Raw genomic sequence first — 18,395 nt, 5'->3', positions numbered from 1 at the left:
GTGGGATGGGTCTGTGCTTCTGAGTTTGCAAACTCCAAGGCGCCGAGCAACACGACTTCCGGCTAAGTTGGGGTCACGGGTATTCATTGTTAACCGAGGGCCCGGAAGTGACATTCTTATTCCTGGTTCATTCCTCTGGCCCAAACCGCAGCACCTACAGATAATTGACTCCCGGCTGACAATGCTCGGTGCAGATACAGAACGATTACATGAGGCGATAGGACATTCCGAAGGCAGAGTCGGACAGTTTCCTCCGCCCAGACGCTCGCGTGCCAAAGACCCAGCCGCCCGGAAGAGGGCGGTATACGTGGAGCAGGCATGCGTGTTCTGCAAAGCCCGTAAGATTCGTTGTGACGGTCAATTGCCGTGTGTACCCTGTCAGCGGCGGTCATCCAATTGCCGATACAGCAAAGTCCACAGTGAGGCTCGGGGCAGCATCAACGGGCAATCAAGTGCAACCCCAGAAAGTCCGGTGTCAGGGACTCCAAACCAAGTGTAACAACCCTAGCATGGCAACTGACTGCTCTCGCTAATGTTCTGGCCAGTGGGTTGGCCGAGCTGACCGATATTGTTTCTCGGCTTCAGACAAAGATTGCCATTCTAGAACGCCAACAGCACGAGTCGAGAAGCGAGAAGACAACCCAGAATCATGGCAATCTGATCGAGCATGACGTCCAGAACACCACTCATGCACCGTCGCCAGCTTTTGCAGGTCCTACCAGTGCAGACTTCAGCTTTGGTGTGGCAGGCATCATCCTTCAGCAAGAAAGGGGCGCAAGCAATGGGAGGCCATGGCTCCATGCAGAGTTGACCGGATCGGTTAATTCTGATGAAGAGGGAGAAAATTCCTGCAATTTGCCTCTTAATGAAACACCGTCACCGTTGTACGGGTTACAATTGCAGGATGCACTCCGATTGATCCAGCTTTACCACGAGTCCATCGAAATTTTGCATCCAGTCGTGGACAGCAAGTCATTGCAGCAGCTAGCCACTTCACTTTTTCAGGGTGTAGACTATGCTGCGGATCGTATCGCCTCTTCGTCTTGCTCTCCTTCTTCTTTTTTATCTGCGGATGTCGATATCGCCCACCTGAAGATGGTGGTGGCTATTTCGTTACTTGCTGAAAGCGGAGGTTTCAACCCAGTGGCGAGAAAAATTCACGATGACCTGATCCCAGTCATTACCAATCATATCCTGGCCAAAACATTCACCCTGGGAGGTCAAATTCTCCTCCTTCTCACTGTGAGTGGGCCAAAGTTGTCCTTCAAGGGTTCGAGGCTGACCCGGCAAGGCGTTTTATCACATATTTCAAGATGACTCTCGTCTTGCTTCACGTTATGTTGTCATTGCATCTCGTATAATGGTTGAAGCTGGGCTGCATTTGAAAAATGTACGCCGAAACCACCTTGCTAGCGATACTGAAAACGCGCGAGTGCTTGTTGTGCTGTGGACTTGCATGTATCTCGATCGTCAATTAAACTTCAACGCCGGTCTTCCTTTTGGTCTGAATGATTCCGACATTGAAATTCCTGAAATGGTATGTTCCCTTGCATTTTCCCAGCCAAGATATTTACTGACAATGCCATCGAAGGAAAAAATGCCTGCCTATTTGAAAGCAATGACCGCTTACATGAGGATGGGGCCCCGTGCCTGGAATGCTATGACAGATGAGCGTGGCCAACTGAAATGTACGATCAGCAAAGAAGATTTCGAGTTTATCGATTTTCAAGTACAACGCTGGGAGGAAAGCTTGCCTAAAGAACTACGTATCCTCCGACATCAGCCCCTTGTTGACCGGAACGACCCTGTGAAACCGCCTGACCGAGGGACTCAGCTCCTACGATTCATCTTATACCTGCGCGCGAATCAGTTCAAGATTGTTCTTATGCGGCCGCTATTGTTTTCAACGCAAACATTTCAACAGAATATCCAACAAGTGATGCACATGACTCAGTTCGCAAATGACAACATTGAAATGATTGTCACAGCGGATAAAACATGCGGCTTGTACGCAAAGCAACAGCCCCTCTTCAATCTCTTTCTGTCATCCGCGCTGTCTACGCTACTCCTGATATACGTACACAGTTTGCCCGGTCATGGAATGGTTGCCAGTCACGACGACCTCCCAGAAACGGTCAGGACGGCCCAATTTGGAATAAACAATGGGCTAGAACTGCTACGGTCGTACTCTCTCTCGCGCTCGTCCCAGCGACTATCGAAGAAAATCACCAGCCTGTTGCAATGTCTCGGATTTTCGCTATTGGCAAGCGATAATCAAACTACTGGAGCGACAAAAGCTCCTTCTAGCTCATCTTCAGAAGGTTCTCAACCTGTGACCATCTCTCCGCAACCCCCACGGGAGGGTTGTCTTTCTCAGGACTTTTCCGGATGGCACAGTCTTCTCCCCGATGACGGCCTGACAAGTGGTGCTATTTTGCAGCATCAGGTCTCGAACAACCAAGCCTTCGCGGTTTCGGAATTGGATCAGGTGGCTTTCTGGAATGGCAAAAATTCTTTCGACAATGATATCCTGCTGACATTCATGAACGAGTTTTCAGGTTAAAACAAGTGGGAGGAGGCTGAATACCGCTCCCAATATCTGAGTAGCCTGTTTCGGCACAATGGACAAGTCAAGAGTGAAATCACGTTGCTACAATAGCCCTGTGTTATCAGCAAGGATAACTGGTATAATGCTGATAGGCCATGGGAAAACATTATCTGATGAAAATTTGGTAGGACGGGCATCGATGCTGGGCCCAGCGATTGCCAGCTGGAGGATCCCGAATAAATTGCTTGCCCTATGGCTGTCCAGGCTGTCCGTCCCAATGCAGGCCACGGTAAAACCTCCCACCTGAAAACTTCGAGACGGCCACGACTAGTGCCAGGATTTGAGTGCCAATAACAGTGGCATGAATTAAAATCGAGCTCTTGTCAGCTAAAGCGATAGCCCCTAATCCCACTCAGGGGATTTGAACACAAGATTGTCACCGGGCTTTTGATATCACTTTTTACGGACATCCTAGATCTCTATCAATCTTGAGCAGCTCCTCGATGGTCCTGTGACCATATATAAAGCCAAGCCGCTGCTTCCATAGGACAATGGTGACACTCCTCAAGTCGAGTTGATATTGAAACAATATTTCACTTGGCAAGCTCTCTAGCCCGCAGTCTTACATTGAGCCCTGTCTGGTGGACGAATACACTATACGCCGTATTAGATCCCTGGCCTTCAGCTTCGACTTGCCACTGTCACTTACTAGCAAACCTCTTCCCACTCTGTATTGGCATCGGCAAATTCTACCACAAAATTCCGCAGTAGAGTTGCAAGTACCTAGTCTCGGATGAGCATTGGTCTGTCAACAAAGGTTCGCCTAATTAGCGTGCCTACCTTGGACATTTCCATCCAGCTGATATCTGTGAGACAACTCAATTAGTCATTTCAACCTTGCCGCGAGCCCATCGGGTGACTTACTTTTGCCGATGCACAGCCTTGAGGCGCCTCCGAATGCAAGGTAGCCCGACCCTGTGTGAGAAGTCGTCAGTAACGTCGGACGAGCGCCACAAGAACACTGTACTTACACAGATCATATTTCTGTCCGTCTTCGAGCCACCTCTCCGGACGAAATCTCTTTGCATCAGGGCCGTAAATGCCTTCGGATCGACCTAGCACATAGGGACTTGTCCCTATTATGACCTGGAGCTGTGAACAAAAGGCAAAGTTGAAGTCGGTCATGACTTACGCCGGCAGGGATGTAATGTTCCCCAATCTGAATCCCTTCCTTGGGAACGATTCGCTGCATGTTGTGGCCAACGATAGAATGAATCCGCATCGCCTCGTTCATGACAGCTTGGAGATACGGCATCGAGCTCGCCTGCTCGTATGTTACAACTGAATGGGGAGGCATTCTTTCTGTTGCTTTGTCGATCTCCTCGACAAGTTTCTTCAGGCAATTGGGGTTCTTGAGCAGGTAGTAGATCATCGAACGAAGAGAGATGGCTGTGGTGTCACTACCTGCGGCGATATTGCTGGCAGTCATTGAAATGAGAGCAGCCTCATCGAAGTCAATCGGCTTGGCCTTGTTGATTTCCACAAACCGGCCCAGCATGTCTTGGTGGTCACTTCCGCGCAGGACCCTAGACTGAACTTGACGGACAGCGAACTCGCGCAGACTCCCATTGCGTGCTGTAAGCGCCAGATGATTTCCGATGATCGGGAGTAAAAGCTGGTGAATTTTGTAGACGTATGGAACTTGACCAACCCACGAAGTCGATCTCAGCACCTTTTTGATCTGCCCGAGAGCTACCGATTCCTTCCCGGCGTCCATCAAGCCAAAGCGTTGTGAGAAGGTTACTTCGCCAATGACATCTAGCTTCGTCAGCTTTGTGCAATTTCTCAAACCTTCCACCGACGAATATACCGAAGGCGAACAGTTGTAGCCAAAGTCCCAGATCCATACATTCTTCTTGGCGGTGATGCAGAGTGTCCATGAAATATGTGATGGCGCTATCCATGTAAGGCTCTAACTCCAGCAATGAAGTGGTGGCATAAGCATTGTTCACCAGCCGCCGGTGATTGCGATGGGTGAGTATATCTCTCTCTGCAAATAGGTCAAATTTTCGCTCCCCTTGTTGAGGGCGGTACCATTCGCTCTTGCGAAACTGAGACCCAGCACCTGGAAAGATGAATATCAATCCAATTTTGTTTCAACATCGGCAAGTAAAGCCTCACCATAGATCTTCTTGACTGCATCTGGAGAAATTGTGATGACTTCATCAGGTCCAATTCGCACAATGTCTCCATACTGCTCATGCAGGCGTGTTAAGAGCTGATGGAAGTCACCTCGCCAGCCGTGGTAGGCAAGCCACCATCTGCTGAAGGTTGCAATGAATGGACCAGGCACTTTCGAGAGTGGTGACGAGAAATGTAAATACAGGGCCCGAAATAGCAAACCAAGGACGATGGCCAAGAATACCCATGTGCCCAACGAGAAGCCACTTGGCGGTTGATGCAGGCCAACACTTTGGTGAGGTACCGCCCATTCTTTTCTTGGATGCCACATCTTGCTTGAGTCAACCGTATGGGCGTTACGAAGCACCCCCCTTTGAAAAGAGGTGTTGGCACGACGGGTAATCAGAGTATTTGCAAGTAACCTCTGATTGATGTGTTATGCAGGCAGCATTGCCTCATTCCGATCCCGCCGGAAAGGCAACATCAACGCAGCATCGTATGCGGGAGCACACATTCCATGCACTTCCTAGCAATTGTAAACCTCGATGCCTGTTACCCCAGAGTGCACCCCCAGTGGGTTGGACTCCAGATCAAGCTTTCCAGAGAGCTGGAAAAGGCTGACTTAACGGAAGAGCATAGTGGTTAAATGGAATCTTCCACAGCGTGTAGTTCGCAATCTGAAGAGCCATTCTCCTCACCCATGCCACGGTTTTGGGAGGTAGCGCTCCTTGCGCACCCCTCCGCAGCCCAACCTCCGGAGGCCGGAGCTTCGGCCGGAGCTTCGGCAAGGCCAAGATATCTAAAGATCCGATTTGTTGTGGTCCGGCGGCACGATTGTCAGTCACGGGACTCTTGAGCCCTGCTGGGCCAGGGTCTAGAGCCCACATGGGCCAAATAGTCGACCACTGCATGGGTTAAGCCACGAAAGAAGTAAATAATAACCAATTACGGAGTAATGGGTACTCCGCACCAAAAAACCCTAAACCCGGCAGACGGCAAGAGCACCCACCGGAGCCCACCCTTTGGCCTGCACTAAGTAGTCCGCTTGGCTAGACAGAATGGGCTTAGCAAGCTAACCAGCTCGCTTTTTGGCCGGGACCCCAGAAGTACTCCCCAGCTTATTCCCCAGACTGCTCCCCCAGATTCCTCTCAGCTTGCTCCTCGGATCCACGAGTAAGGGCTCATGCTTCAAAGGCTCGTCCTTGAAGCTCTACCAGCTGTTCTTGAACTTGGTTGGGGCTCATTCATTAGCCGGCCACCCCAGTCCAGAGTGTTGCCACTGCGTACCATGAGGTCCTAGAAAGGGTGGCTAGGGATAAATTTTTGGAAAGTTGGAACAAGTACTGCAGCTGGCACAGTACACCGCGAATTCTGGGACTCGAAGCAGCTTGAACTATTCCAAGTACTGCCCATAACTTTTGTGCACAACCATGGGCACGCAACAGAACGACATGCGCATGGGACCTGTTAAGCCCAAACGCGTTCGTGCCTGCGATTTTTGCAGAGCGAAGAAAATTCGATGTGTTGGCGACAATCCATGCAGCAACTGTATTGAGCATGGTGCAGAATGCATTTTCGCCCCACGCCAGCCTCGCCGGAAGAGGAAACGAGATGGCTTGCCTGATAGTGCGGTTGCATACCCACTTGATCATTTCCAGGACCTGCTTGAAGCAGCAAGGGCCTCTAGCAATGATAACAACCGGCTTTCAGACGTTCTCAGCACGAAGGCATCACATTTGCAGCAAGAGGACGGCGCGCATCAACTTGCGCAATTAAACTGTGCCTCAGATCAACGACAGCGTCGCCTTTCACAAGTCACTCGACAGAAGCATCAACCTGCAATCGAGGCAAGACAATATTATAGAGCTGCCGGTGAATCCCTTGGCTTTTCGCGACTTGATCGAGAGAATTCGAGAAGGAGTGGCTTGCCGCCTCCCGTAACTAAACCTCCATCGCAGCTTGGCTCCAGTGAGGCGCCCTGGGAGCGTTTTGAGAGTCCAAATCAATCAATCACTGTTGACAGCCCCCAGGACACAGGTGGCTATCACACCTTCAAGGAAGACATTGAATTCTGGGGTCCCAGAACGAGCATGTCCATCTGCTCATTGGCGGGTATAGCATGGGTCACAGAAAGAGTGAAACAGCCTGATTTTCGACCTATCGCCAATCGATTTACCCAAGACGTCGCACGCCGACTGAAGCTTGAGAAAAGACCGTCGAAGGAGCGAAAAGAGGATCCTGACTTGAAAGATGCACTCAGATTCACTAGCGCTTATTTCGAAGAAGCCCCTGAGGCAGCTCTTGGGATTGTACGGCGCTCGTGCTTCGAGTCGAAACTCCGCTCGTTCTACAACGGGTTAAAGTCTGACGATGACGCATCTTGGTATGCAATGCGAAATATCATCTTTGCTTCTGGGTGCCGAGTGGTTCTATCCAGAGGTGGTACGTATTCCGAGGCTCAGCGAGAGTCGTGGCTGTACTTCAAGAATGCGCTCTCCGTGCACGCGGAGCTCCTTTGTTTTCGGACCTCAGTTATGGGTGTGCAGGCTTTGACACTTATGGTAACTCTGGCCCCTCGGCACTATTTTTGGGTAGAGCTGACATGATATAGGCATATTTTGCAGAGGCTGTTTCATGTCGAATGTTACAATACATTCTCGTCGCTAATGCGTATCGACTTGCATGTGGGCAAGGACTGCACGTGCAGCCGGCGCCATCCTGGAACCTCCCAGAGGAAGAGAAATCTCTGCGGCAATGCATTTTCTGGGCTATCTACTGTCTCGACAAACAGATCGCCTGCCGCTCAGGCCGTCCATCGGTTCGTTGACTACGAGCGGTACCGTTTACGTTTTAGATAAGAAGCTCACTTTTATAGATAATAGATGACGAAGAAATCAACTGTCAACTCCCAACCTCCGACCGGTCTGACGGCTCTGTCAACGTGAGGTATATGCAAGCATGCATTAAAATCAACCACCTTTCCTCCGTGATGCGGAAAATGCTCTTTAAGGCTGCTGCATGGCGGCTGGCGCCAGAGGAGTTAGTCAATAACGTTGGAATGCTTCAAAAGCAGCTCGAGGAACTCCGAGTTAGCTTGCGGGATCAGTGCCAGATCGACCTCCCAATGAACCTGACGAAGCCGCCAGCCGGCCTCAATATGCAGCAGGCTCTATCGATACAATTCCTTCATCACAATCTAGCGTGGGATATCCATACAACGTTGGCTCACCCTTGGTTTCGCGGTGTGACTGGACTGGACCGGCATCCAGACTTTCAAGGCCAAATTGCCGAGTCCTGCTCGATCGTGGCGGAAACATCCAGGGCTGCCATACTCGATTGCAGGTTTATCCACGTTGATGCAAGTTGTCCTATGCCGTGAGTGACTATTCACCGAGTCCAACGGGAGTCGATTCACTGACTCGCCTCTAGGGTTGCCTATTACACTCCTTTGTATGCTGTCGTCAATATTTTCATCAATATCCTGTACGATCCTTCTCTCGCTTCGGCTCGGTCGGATCTCCACCTGATGGAAGTTGCAAGCGGATATTTTGCTCGCCTGGAGTATGTCACAGATTCTCAGTGGTCAGTACCGCTTGTTAAAGACACCACGACCCTCGCCAGAAACGCAGTCGAGAGTTTCAGTGGAGGTCCTGATCACCCCATGCATCCCCAAGAGAACTCATCGACAGCTAGCACTGTACTTCCAAGTCTAGAGCCGTTGTGCGAGTCAGCACTTGACGAAACTGGAGTTGGCAAAGAAGTGAGATCGCCATGAAATTCAATACGATGATCTTTGATAGCTAATTTTCTGTATCCTAGTGGCTCGATTTGAATCTGCACGACGACCTTAATCTGGAAATGTGGGGAATCTGGCAGCCTGGCGCTGGAGGGGAAAGTTACATGCCAGGTCCATATTCTTGGAATCCTTGACACTTTTCATCCAAGGCAGAGTCTCATAAATCGTATTGACGACCGTTCCTCGCGAAAGGCTGGCCTCTTGCTCCAAGTTTGGGTCCTCTGGAAGGGCATTTAAATCCGTTGCGACTACTAAGGTTATCACAGGATTGGCAATCAAAGTGGTTGGGCATGGGCTGTCTCCGGAAGTGCAATCCCGTCGACAGCCAGTACAGTTCAGGCGTAAGAACCTCCCTCATCTGGTCGATTGTCTTCAGGAAGTCGCTGGTCGGTTCAAGGAGCGGCTTTATCATGAAAGCTTGATGGCTTGTCTAGTGACGGTTATGGGTACATGCATACTGCTAGATGCCAATGTCGTCCCTATCAGTATCTCTTTCTAATGAAGGTAGCACATGTGCTTTTGGCGGAAGGGCGATGGAGAGTGCTGAACGCAAAAAGGCGGGCAAGGAAACTGCCTCTTTAGAATTTTACCAACAGAATCGGCTTAGGGAAGTGGAAGAACAGCTCTAGCTCTTTATACTGAAGAAAGAACTGCATTGAGAGCAATATGGTGACCGAGAAATTGACGGTCACACACTGAAGGAGTCTGACGAGACAAAAGTCCCACACCGGTAACTCGTCAGTACTACCTCGAGTTATTTTGCTACTAACTCAGCAGCCGCGGGAGCTCCTACAATAACTGAAGACGCTAACCTGGACATCTTGACTATTGCTACCATGTGTCACCAAGGAAATGATGCAAACCTATGCTCCGTGCCCTAAAGTTTCTTCCGGACCGAAAAAATCATTCAGTTTGTTCCGAATGGGCGATCGGCTTCCAGCAGAGCGTGGACCTAACCTTGCATGCCTTCTCCAGATTTCATCGGTGTCTCCAAATATCCGCGTTTGATCCTATCCTCACACCTCGTTCCGAGAGGTTGCGCCTGGCCATTCTACTAGAAGTGCGTCAACCCTAGCATTTACAATGCCTCCCCCCCAATGGGCATAAAAGTCCCAAGTCCGACCGCCGCGAGCGACATCTCTTCATTCTTTTGTGCCTCGTGATGGCAGTCCCAATAACTATGATTCAATTGCACACCCTCCCCTGGTCTACAGCCTTATGGACCCTACCGTTGTTGTACATGGTCGCAAAGATTGTTTACAACATCTTTTTTCATCCCTTGGCAAAATATCCTGGACCATTCCTTGCCAAATTCACATCAATATATCCAATGCTGGCAATGTTTAGAATGGATCGAGTTCGATGGCAGCACCGAATGCTTCAGAAGTATGGCAGTCCAGTTCGAGTCGGGACAAACGAGCTCTACTTCTCGGATATGAAGTCATGGCAGGACATCTATGGCCAGTCCTCTAATCCATGCCCCAAGGAAAAGGTCTTCTACGATATGTTCAGCGCTACTGGAGCGGTCAGTATCCTAAATGAGAGGGACAAGGCGGCGCATGCTCGTTTGAGACGCTTGGTATCTCACGCGTTTTCGTTGAAGGGGCTTCTTCAAGACGAGCCGATGATTCATCAAAAAGTGAAAACCCTCCTGGACATTGTCTTCGCTCCTGCTGCCGCGAAGAAAGAACCAGTGGATATCTTTTCGAAACTAATGGATCACTATCTGGATATAACGACATATTTGAGTTTCGGAAAGTCTTTCGACTGTGTCTCTGGCAAAGGGACCTTGAACCACGATGACCTGGACTCCTTCATGGTTGTTGTACCTACGCAAGCTTTCTTTCCTCAACTACGCTATGTCCCCATCAAAGCGATACAGGACGGCTATAGGGGCTTGGATCGGCTGATTAAGTTTGCCGAGGAGTCAGTCACCGACTTCTACGCTAAGATCGAAAAGAATGGGGACAGCTACGCCCGAGGCACCTTCCTGAGGAACCTAGTCGATGCAGTCGACCCCGAGACCGGTAGCAAGCTCACATTCCCAGAATTGGTCGAAAATACCATCCTATTCTTGGTTGCAGGGAGTGACACCACGGCAGTGACCACAATGTACACAGTCTGGGAAATTGGCAGGAGGGCAGACGTGAGAAAAAAACTGGTGGATGAGATCCGTATAAATTTCCCTGACCCTAAGCATGAACCAACATACGAAGAGACATCTAAACTGGTAAGGGATCAACTCCATGCTGGAACTTATAACTCCCCTAAGCTAATATACGTTCTACTTCCATTTCTAGGAATACTTGGACGCATGTATTCAGGAGACACTTAGAATCTGGGGTCCCCTCAGCGCTGGCTTTCCACGCGTCTCGCCCGGTAAAGTTATCGGCGAGCACTACATTCCCCGGGGTATTCAAGTTGCAACTCCAGCCTACGCGACCGCCCGCGATCCCAATGTCTTTCCCAGCCCCAATGAATACATCCCAGAACGATGGTTGAAAGCAACGCCTGAGATGAGGAATATGTCTAGGCCGTTTAGCTACGGACCAAGGAACTGTATCGGGAAACATTTGGCAGATATCGGGCTCCATCTGACGCTCGTTCGGCTATACCAGCTCTACGACATTGCGATTGAACCCAGCATGACAGATGCCATGATGAGACAGAAGGATCGGGGTGTTTGCGCCCCTTGGGACGGGAAATTGTTGGTACGCCCGACATTTGTTCACCAGGGTATCGGATCGTGAAAAGGTTGATAAGCTGAACATGGAGGCCCTGACACCGAGACCTGTGGCCCCTAGTCGATACCTCCACATGAAATTTGAAACCTGAGAAACGGAGGGTGGGTCTGAAGAAGTGCAGTACTAGCCCAATTAGGCTAGATAGGGGATCTCTTGTTCACCTACTGGGTAATATGTAAAGTCTCTTCTGTCACGCAGAGAGATTCCTTTGTCTCTTTCAATCAATCAATTACCTCCTGACTCAAGTTGAATTCAACAATATCAAATGGGTTGACACGGTCGGAGCTACCTCTCTGACACCAAAATGTGTGATTCATTGTATTTTGTACATGATGGACCACTTGAATTCTGACTGAATCTACCAATTTCACCCCTCAAGCGCGCAATATGCGAGGTTCGCGCAATGCCCATTGACCCCGCCGAATGAACCTCCCTGTCCAAGCACTGGATTTCTCATCTCGAAACGTAGTCTTATTAGTGGGACAAATAAGATCACCTCGTTGCATTTAGATGCAAGCCGCCGACCACATATTTCCCACGAAGGGTTTAAAGCATCTTCAGTGTGCTGGATCCGGAGGGTCCGATTGCTGTGGAGCACTTGTGAGTTGTTCCGCACGAGGTTCCCTTACCGACAGGACTGGGTGAACTTGTGAGAGTGGCTGCCTGCTTTGTCACCGACATGTCTGTTCCTGGGAAAGGCTCGCTGCTTGGGGTTGATCTAAGGAGTCGAACAAGTGCTTCTATCATGCCCCACAACCACTGTACCAATTGAGTCAGTCGCAACATCATTTCTATGAGGACCTTCAATGTCTCTGACTGCTTCGCAACTGATAGTGAATTTGGCTGACTGCCTGGAGACTTCTTGTCTTGTGGGCGTGTCTCCTAGCCCGAGATCTGGGCGACAATAGGAGGCGCTGGAACCTCCTCGATGGTATTCTCTGGCTTCGAAGGACCTGGAGCTGGTATCAGCATTCTATGGTGCCTCACTTGCGCAACGGCCAGCAGGGTCTTGATCAGACCCAGTACGCCACTCACAAGAAACCAGAGACTTGTTCTTCCATCCACTTTCTACTTCAAGCTCGGCGGCACCCAACTTCAGCTCCTCCTGGAGGACTTGAGTTCTGTTCTCTCTTTGGTCCCCGCAACTCCTTGGGCGCATCGTATTTTACCACTGTCGGGCTTGTATCCGCTGCATCCTTGGCTTTGGACGTCATCTGAACTTTTGCATGTTCGAGAAGATACTCCGAAGGGTTGCAAGAAGGCGAGGTCAAGGTAGATGATGCCGACATGTTCACTGTTGACCGTGCCCCATTTAGACTCCGAGGCGAAGAATCCGCATTCGACCTCAGCTTTTCCAGCCTTTTTGTTGCTGATGTTCACGTCGTCGAGCTTATTGCAGGCGTCAATATAACAGGTGTACTGATATTTAGGCTGGTCTCGAGTTTTTTGTTGTTATTTGGCAGACATTTTTTGGTCACATCAAGTGGAAAGTTGTCAAATCATGTGCAGAATGCGGAAGGCTTGAAATGCTCAGAAACTCACAAAGGGCTGGAACTTTGGCTTCGGTTTCTTCTTACCCCCCTGGGCTGAAAACATGGAGAGTCGCAACCGAGACTAGTGAGCTGTGTCATTCCTCAATACGAGAAGTGGCGACCAACTCCAGGACCTAGATCGTTCTGTTCGGATGGCGGCTGAGATGGCCAAGAACCCTGTTCGTGTTGATGAATGTAGGTACGTGTAGGTGAGGGCTGTTCTAATTGCTACAAGGACAGCCCTTATCTTTTCTTCCCACCTCGCTCTTCCTTTGACAATATTTGCAGATTTCGTCTCCGGGAGGGCACTACCAAGGCACCATGTCAGATATAAGGGTTACGATTGCCGAAGACATAGAAGAGAATTTGCCCGAAGAGGTTGATATATTTGTGCGACTCAGCAGCCTTGGGAACTTCAAGAGAGGAACAGAATGGTTTGAAGCTTTGTTATGGTCCCAAAGCATGTATTTCCCGATTGCGGCTGAACGACCCGACTTCTTGAGCAGGGCTCGTACCGACAACTTGATGATCTTCTTGACGAAGTCACGCAAAAGATGAAGCAGAAAGTCTACGTCTTCACAGAGAACGAGGTCCTTCTCTTTCAGATTTTGAAGGCTCTCGCAAAGATGCACATACACGGCGATCTCAATGAAGCTTTGGAAGAAGCTAGAATTGCCTGGTGAAGACTACCCAGGGTTGAGCCGGCGGATCCCAGTGAGGTAGATATAAGACCGGGAAAGGAAGGAATGATCTTGACTATTCAATGACATGATTAGATTCATTTACTTGAGATTTATCTTCGGAACGTGGCGTTCGCTTCATAGGCTTCCTCGTGGGTTCGTCCTGAGGACACTCAACCTCCGTGGGCTGCGTCTTCGACACCAGTTTGGTCCGGATTCCACAGTTGGGCTAAAACACTGGCCGAACAGGGGCGCTTGTGGGAGGCACGAAAGATCATGCGCATGCTGCTAACAGTGCTCTCACCAGATAATGGGTTGAAACTATGTGAGGAATTCACGGGAAACGTGGATGAGTACAAGGACCTGCCGGAGTCGGCTATAATCTCCAGCCTTTCCACAGTCAATACCTGCACTCGGTATCTTGTCGATCACACTGACATTTCAGACAAATTGCAAGCTATATCAAAGGCTCAAGCTTAGGCTTCGTTGGCCAATTCCTTCCAAAAGTGCCTGCAAAGCAGTGAGATTGCAGAGGTCAATGGTGACCTTATTTCGAGACGAAACTTGCAAACCTAGAAGTCAAAATGTATAAAGGAGCTGATGAGGAGATTCCTGTCTCCAAAGTCTACAGGACGGTCCTCGAAGAGGCCCGTGAGGTGTCAGACCTGCAAGTACAGGCCGAGTCGTCGTGGGCCCTGTTCGAGGTAGAGAACGAAATAAAGAATCCGGATTTCCATGACCTTCAGGAGCTCCAGAAACTTCAATTGGATACCATGGAAGATTCGCTAGGGTATGTCACACATCTGAATCAGTGTCTGCGATCGTATTTGCAGCAACAAGGAGAAAAAGTGCTCCCAGGAACGAATCCCTGTGATGTTCCTCGAAACATCTGCGGCAGCGAAGACAAGATTCAACATACCAAATTTGAAGAAAAGCCATCTTGAGAGTCGGCTCCAATTAGTCCAACTTGAGGGCAACGATACGCATATATCGCAGACCAAAAAGGAATTGGAAGACTACGCTGATCCTCCCGAGAACAGAACGCCGCGAGCAACAATCCCCCTGCATTAGGCTGCCAGGCTTAATGACATATTTGGTGTTCAGCAAGCCCTTGCTGCAGGAGATTCTGTATATGAAAGAGCAGAAGACGGTTCAACCGCACTGCATTACGCAGACGAGGGGAGCAAGTCTCTCCAGATTACTACCCTGCTATTGGAGTCTGTTGCTCGACCAAACATTTGTCGAGACAGTGATGGCTACGCTCCTCTCCATGTGCTTGTCAGCGCAAGCTATCGTCTCGAGAGCCCAGCATATCCCATCCTAAACAAGCTACCGCAGTTCAATGCCGACTTTCGAATCCGAACAAATGAGAACGGAACCGTGCTTGGGCTGGCAGCCCAGCAGAATCTGGCACGGATCGTCAAAAGACATGTCGAGGCTCAGACGTCCACTCTCCCCATTGGCAAAATCGATCTGCACTCAATGTTGCATCTTGTTTCGCTCACATAGAGACGATGAAAGTCCTCATCGGCGCAGGGGCAAACGTCAATTTCAACGAGTGGACAACGCAGACACCCATCCTTGAGATCGTCTGCAACAACAAGCGACATCCCCTTGGAGGCCCTGCTCGATATGTCGAAGGGCTTAAGCTCCTGCTGGACAACGGCGTGGATATTCACGCCAGGGCAGGAGACGAGAATGCATATTACACTGTCCTGGGTCGGGCAGTCTTCAACGGCAACTTGGGAATGGTAAAACTCCTGATTGAGCAGAGAGCTGACCCTGTCGACCAACGTCCTTTTGGTTGGAGGATCCCTCAAGTCACTCGTCAACGCGGCGATTGAAGGTGGGCACTACCACACCGCGAGGTATCTGGAGGTAATTGGCGTGCAACAAGACTGACACTGAGCTCCTATGCATTCTTATGCAGTCCGTAGACGGAAAGAGCTATGGTCTTTCCATCTGACGTCGTCGGACATTTCTTCTTCCAAAGACTGCTTGCTCTCCTCAGGATACTTCTCAACTGTCTCAGTGTTTCTTGAGCCTCGCAGACCTCTTCTTCCAACTAACAATCTCAGCATTCAAAAAAGGTCCAGGTATTCGACGATCACTTGTGGTGGTTTTATTTTTGTGGTGTGGAGTGAGAGGACTTGTATAATTCTTGTATCGGGTTGAAGAGTACTAGAAGCTGATGAGGAGCCGTTTGTCAGCAACCCTTAGGCTGTTTAGCCTGCCTCCCTCTTTACTATGGATTTGTTGGAGATCTGTCTTCCCAGTTTGCCTGATTGGGCGTAACCGAAGCGTTGTTAAAGAGGCTGCGACTGTAATCATCTTCACTGTCATGTTCAGTTTCCTCCCCGCTGGACGTCGTCGAAATGGGCCCCCTTTCTCTTTGTGGTGGCTGCGGGATACGAGGCTTTCATATCCTTGATGGCATGCTGGAGATAATCGGCCTAGCCAGACATCGTAGGTCATTGATTGTGCGCCGAGACACGACTCTTCAAGTCTTGTTATTATTGATTTGCTTTGATCTCATATCTAGCCAACTTTGGCCAGACCCCAGACATATCATCGTTGATACCGGGAAACACGCCTGTATTAATCATACGGACATCTTTTGGCCGAGTAATAATGCTGCCGTTCATGGCTGCATAGGCGCTATTCGCACTGATCGGGTGGGCAATGGAGCCGGCGCCTGCCAACAGGAGAAGAAGGGGAGGGGTGAAATGCATCATGGGATTCTGAGGGCTATTGTGGATATTGTTGTTAAGCTGGAGGACAAAAATTCGAACCACGAGAGAGACGGAAGAAGTGACAAAGACGCAGGGTGAGGTCCAAGCGACCAATTTTCCATCTTCTGATGCTCGCGGGAGGAATATATAGTAGCCGCGGAAGGATAGCAGATGAAGATTCGGAGCAGACTAAGTCTCTGTGTCGTGAGTCTGGACAGAAAAGACCAACATTTATATCTCTCCAAGGTTTAATAAGTCCTCGCCGATGAACTGTAAAAGCTTTGCGACCCTGATCTTGTGGTGACACAACGTCCTCTTATCCATCTGGATCGTCCTCTCCGCCCGATTCAGAGAAATCCCTGGAGCTCCACCAGTACATTTCTGCCTCCGCGTCCTAAAAGGCGACTGAGTGTTGACACGGTGGCGTCAATTTGGAGAAGGGCCTGCTCATGTTTTCCAAGTGACCACAGCATGGAACTAGTTGATGGTGGCAGTATTCTCTGTCCTGCTGCACAAATTTGACTCTTTCTCCCCATATGTCCTCAGGTTGTGCCAGGTCTATGAGCCTTTCGACCTTCGTCCAGCAACCTCACTTCTTGCTCAAGCGACTTGATCTCGCGGTTCTTCTCGTCTTTGAGGTACTCCGTCTCCAGCGTCAACCACGCCCAGTACGCAATCTGATATGTGAGGAATGCCAAAGTGATAGCTTTGAAAAATGCACGTCCATGGGTGCTGTAGAAATTGACCGGTCGATCCGGTTGAGGAGAGCTTGTGCTCGAGGTATGCCGGAACTGCGCGTGTTTGCGGGTGGTGTTGAAGCTGCGGAGCGGACTTCTGAGGAATTGGGCCTGTGTTGGCCGTGGATGGGCAAGCGCACGGAAGAATCTCATATTGAAGATCTTGTAGCGGAGTATGAGGCTGTGATTAGGAAGGAAGGTGGACTGATCCAGTAATAGCCATGCTTCACTGCTCCAGTTTCATTGTAGCTTCTTCCCTGCCATTTGAATCGATTAACGAACTTGGGCTTATGACGCGTCAAGGATCAGTCACCCCCAGTTCGCGAAGTTTCACACGTTCGTTTTATCACGTGATCCAGACTCGGTGTGAGAGTCACGTGATATGACGGGCTGCTGCTCCTTCCGTTTTGGGCGATTTCGGTGGCGCGTTTTGGAGCGCATACATCGCACTACTACATACATACAGTATAAGTCTGAGTTCAATACTGGATCTAGAAGGTTTCCAGCCTGGTTTGAGCCTGTCTCTCAGCTGTCTCTGAGACCTCTTCAAGCCGCGAGATTCAAGTTTTCATCGATGTAACGTAAATGAAAAATTCTTCGAGACGTCCCCGACATGGTTAGTGGTAGAGAGTTCTCCGATACTACTATAGTATCGACACTGTCTAAAAGATAGGATGAAACGCTTTTGTGGGCGGGCAGTACCATGCACCAGAGCCTAGTGCCGTCGACGTTAGGCCAACTACGGCTGAATAGTATGGACCTTGATCATAGCTCTTTGATATTCCGGTAAGTGGTCAAATTGCTTCCTCTCCAAAAGCTTCGTTTTCCCTTTTGTCCTAGGTTACGGCAAACATCCATCTCACAGCTAGTACCGATTTGTTGTCGACCAGTCCACTCTTTGCCGCGATGGTGTCCAAAGAACTGACCGCCCTCACAGCGCTCGCTGGTGTCGTCCTGGCCCATAGCTCACCAGGTCTGGTTACAGTTCTCAATACGACTGATGGAGCTTCCACCATTGGTCAAGTGGCCTCTCAAGCCCCAGGATTCCTAGACGCCATCTTCGGGAAGACGAACCTCATCCTCCTTACCCCAAACGACACGGTCATTGCCCTGTGGCTGAACTTGACTCAGGGACAAGCAGCCTCAGCCGCCGGCGATGATTACTACCTTTACCAACCTCCCCCTCTACTCAAAGTCAGAGGATACAATGACGTCTCGGACTAGTACTAGTACTTAGTAGTACTTCGTCGCCCATACTATCCTGTTGATTTCAAATACTCTCACAAATGTCTTGAGCGGCCATTTTGTGGCGGGTTACTACGACGAGGACGACAACGTGACCACCTTCCTTAGTGGCGACTCCAACGACTCCAACGCCGGGGTGAGTGTACTATCATCGACAGGGTCTTGTCGATTCCGGAAATCTTCAGCGAGGTTGCAGTTGC

The 18,395-nt window shown here is 49.9% G+C and overlaps 10 protein-coding genes across 10 annotated transcripts; 6 read left to right on the top strand and 4 right to left on the bottom strand.

Moving 5' to 3' along the window:
- Positions 1-181: 181 nt before the first annotated feature.
- On the top strand, positions 182-2,563 carry Z519_00439 (uncharacterized protein; the record flags this gene model as incomplete). The annotated part of the gene is made up of 4 exons (XM_016758196.1): positions 182-495; positions 546-1,242; positions 1,292-1,537; positions 1,592-2,563. 4 exons carry the CDS (start codon positions 182-184, stop codon positions 2,561-2,563), a joined length of 2,229 nt encoding a protein of 742 aa, XP_016625445.1.
- An 871-nt stretch (positions 2,564-3,434) lies between these two features.
- Z519_00438 (uncharacterized protein) lies at positions 3,435-5,060 on the bottom strand (the record flags this gene model as incomplete). The annotated part of the gene is made up of 5 exons (XM_016758195.1): positions 3,435-3,523; positions 3,580-3,694; positions 3,741-4,366; positions 4,419-4,673; positions 4,730-5,060. 5 exons carry the CDS (start codon positions 5,058-5,060, stop codon positions 3,435-3,437), a joined length of 1,416 nt encoding a protein of 471 aa, XP_016625444.1.
- Positions 5,061-6,159: 1,099 nt separating this feature from the next.
- Z519_00437 (uncharacterized protein) lies at positions 6,160-8,504 on the top strand (the record flags this gene model as incomplete). The annotated part of the gene is made up of 4 exons (XM_016758194.1): positions 6,160-7,290; positions 7,341-7,547; positions 7,605-8,104; positions 8,159-8,504. The coding sequence occupies 4 exons, from the start codon at positions 6,160-6,162 to the stop codon at positions 8,502-8,504; spliced, it is 2,184 nt and encodes a 727-aa protein (XP_016625443.1).
- Positions 8,505-9,687: 1,183 nt separating this feature from the next.
- On the top strand, positions 9,688-11,275 carry Z519_00436 (uncharacterized protein; the record flags this gene model as incomplete). The annotated part of the gene is made up of 2 exons (XM_016758193.1): positions 9,688-10,755; positions 10,826-11,275. The coding sequence occupies 2 exons, from the start codon at positions 9,688-9,690 to the stop codon at positions 11,273-11,275; spliced, it is 1,518 nt and encodes a 505-aa protein (XP_016625442.1).
- Positions 11,276-12,151: 876 nt separating this feature from the next.
- On the bottom strand, positions 12,152-12,558 carry Z519_00435 (uncharacterized protein; the record flags this gene model as incomplete). Its single annotated transcript, XM_016758192.1, has 3 exons — positions 12,152-12,222; positions 12,305-12,374; positions 12,439-12,558. 3 exons carry the CDS (start codon positions 12,556-12,558, stop codon positions 12,152-12,154), a joined length of 261 nt encoding a protein of 86 aa, XP_016625441.1.
- A 1,507-nt stretch (positions 12,559-14,065) lies between these two features.
- On the top strand, positions 14,066-14,552 carry Z519_00434 (uncharacterized protein; the record flags this gene model as incomplete). Its single annotated transcript, XM_016758191.1, has 2 exons — positions 14,066-14,271; positions 14,315-14,552. The coding sequence occupies 2 exons, from the start codon at positions 14,066-14,068 to the stop codon at positions 14,550-14,552; spliced, it is 444 nt and encodes a 147-aa protein (XP_016625440.1).
- Positions 14,553-14,995: 443 nt separating this feature from the next.
- Z519_00433 (uncharacterized protein) lies at positions 14,996-15,325 on the top strand (the record flags this gene model as incomplete). Its single annotated transcript, XM_016758190.1, has 1 exon — positions 14,996-15,325. One exon carries the CDS (start codon positions 14,996-14,998, stop codon positions 15,323-15,325), a length of 330 nt encoding a protein of 109 aa, XP_016625439.1.
- A 669-nt stretch (positions 15,326-15,994) lies between these two features.
- On the bottom strand, positions 15,995-16,213 carry Z519_00432 (uncharacterized protein; the record flags this gene model as incomplete). The annotated part of the gene is made up of 1 exon (XM_016758189.1): positions 15,995-16,213. One exon carries the CDS (start codon positions 16,211-16,213, stop codon positions 15,995-15,997), a length of 219 nt encoding a protein of 72 aa, XP_016625438.1.
- Positions 16,214-16,755: 542 nt separating this feature from the next.
- Z519_00431 (uncharacterized protein) lies at positions 16,756-17,103 on the bottom strand (the record flags this gene model as incomplete). The annotated part of the gene is made up of 1 exon (XM_016758188.1): positions 16,756-17,103. The coding sequence occupies one exon, from the start codon at positions 17,101-17,103 to the stop codon at positions 16,756-16,758; it is 348 nt and encodes a 115-aa protein (XP_016625437.1).
- Positions 17,104-17,856: 753 nt separating this feature from the next.
- Positions 17,857-18,174, top strand: Z519_00430 (uncharacterized protein; the record flags this gene model as incomplete). The annotated part of the gene is made up of 1 exon (XM_016758187.1): positions 17,857-18,174. The coding sequence occupies one exon, from the start codon at positions 17,857-17,859 to the stop codon at positions 18,172-18,174; it is 318 nt and encodes a 105-aa protein (XP_016625436.1).
- Positions 18,175-18,395: the final 221 nt, after the last annotated feature.

The sequence above is a fragment of the Cladophialophora bantiana genome (genome assembly GCF_000835475.1).
Source record: "Cladophialophora bantiana CBS 173.52 unplaced genomic scaffold supercont1.1, whole genome shotgun sequence".
Taxonomy (NCBI): domain Eukaryota; kingdom Fungi; phylum Ascomycota; class Eurotiomycetes; order Chaetothyriales; family Herpotrichiellaceae; genus Cladophialophora; species Cladophialophora bantiana.
This window is presented reverse-complemented; position numbering and strand designations above follow the sequence as displayed.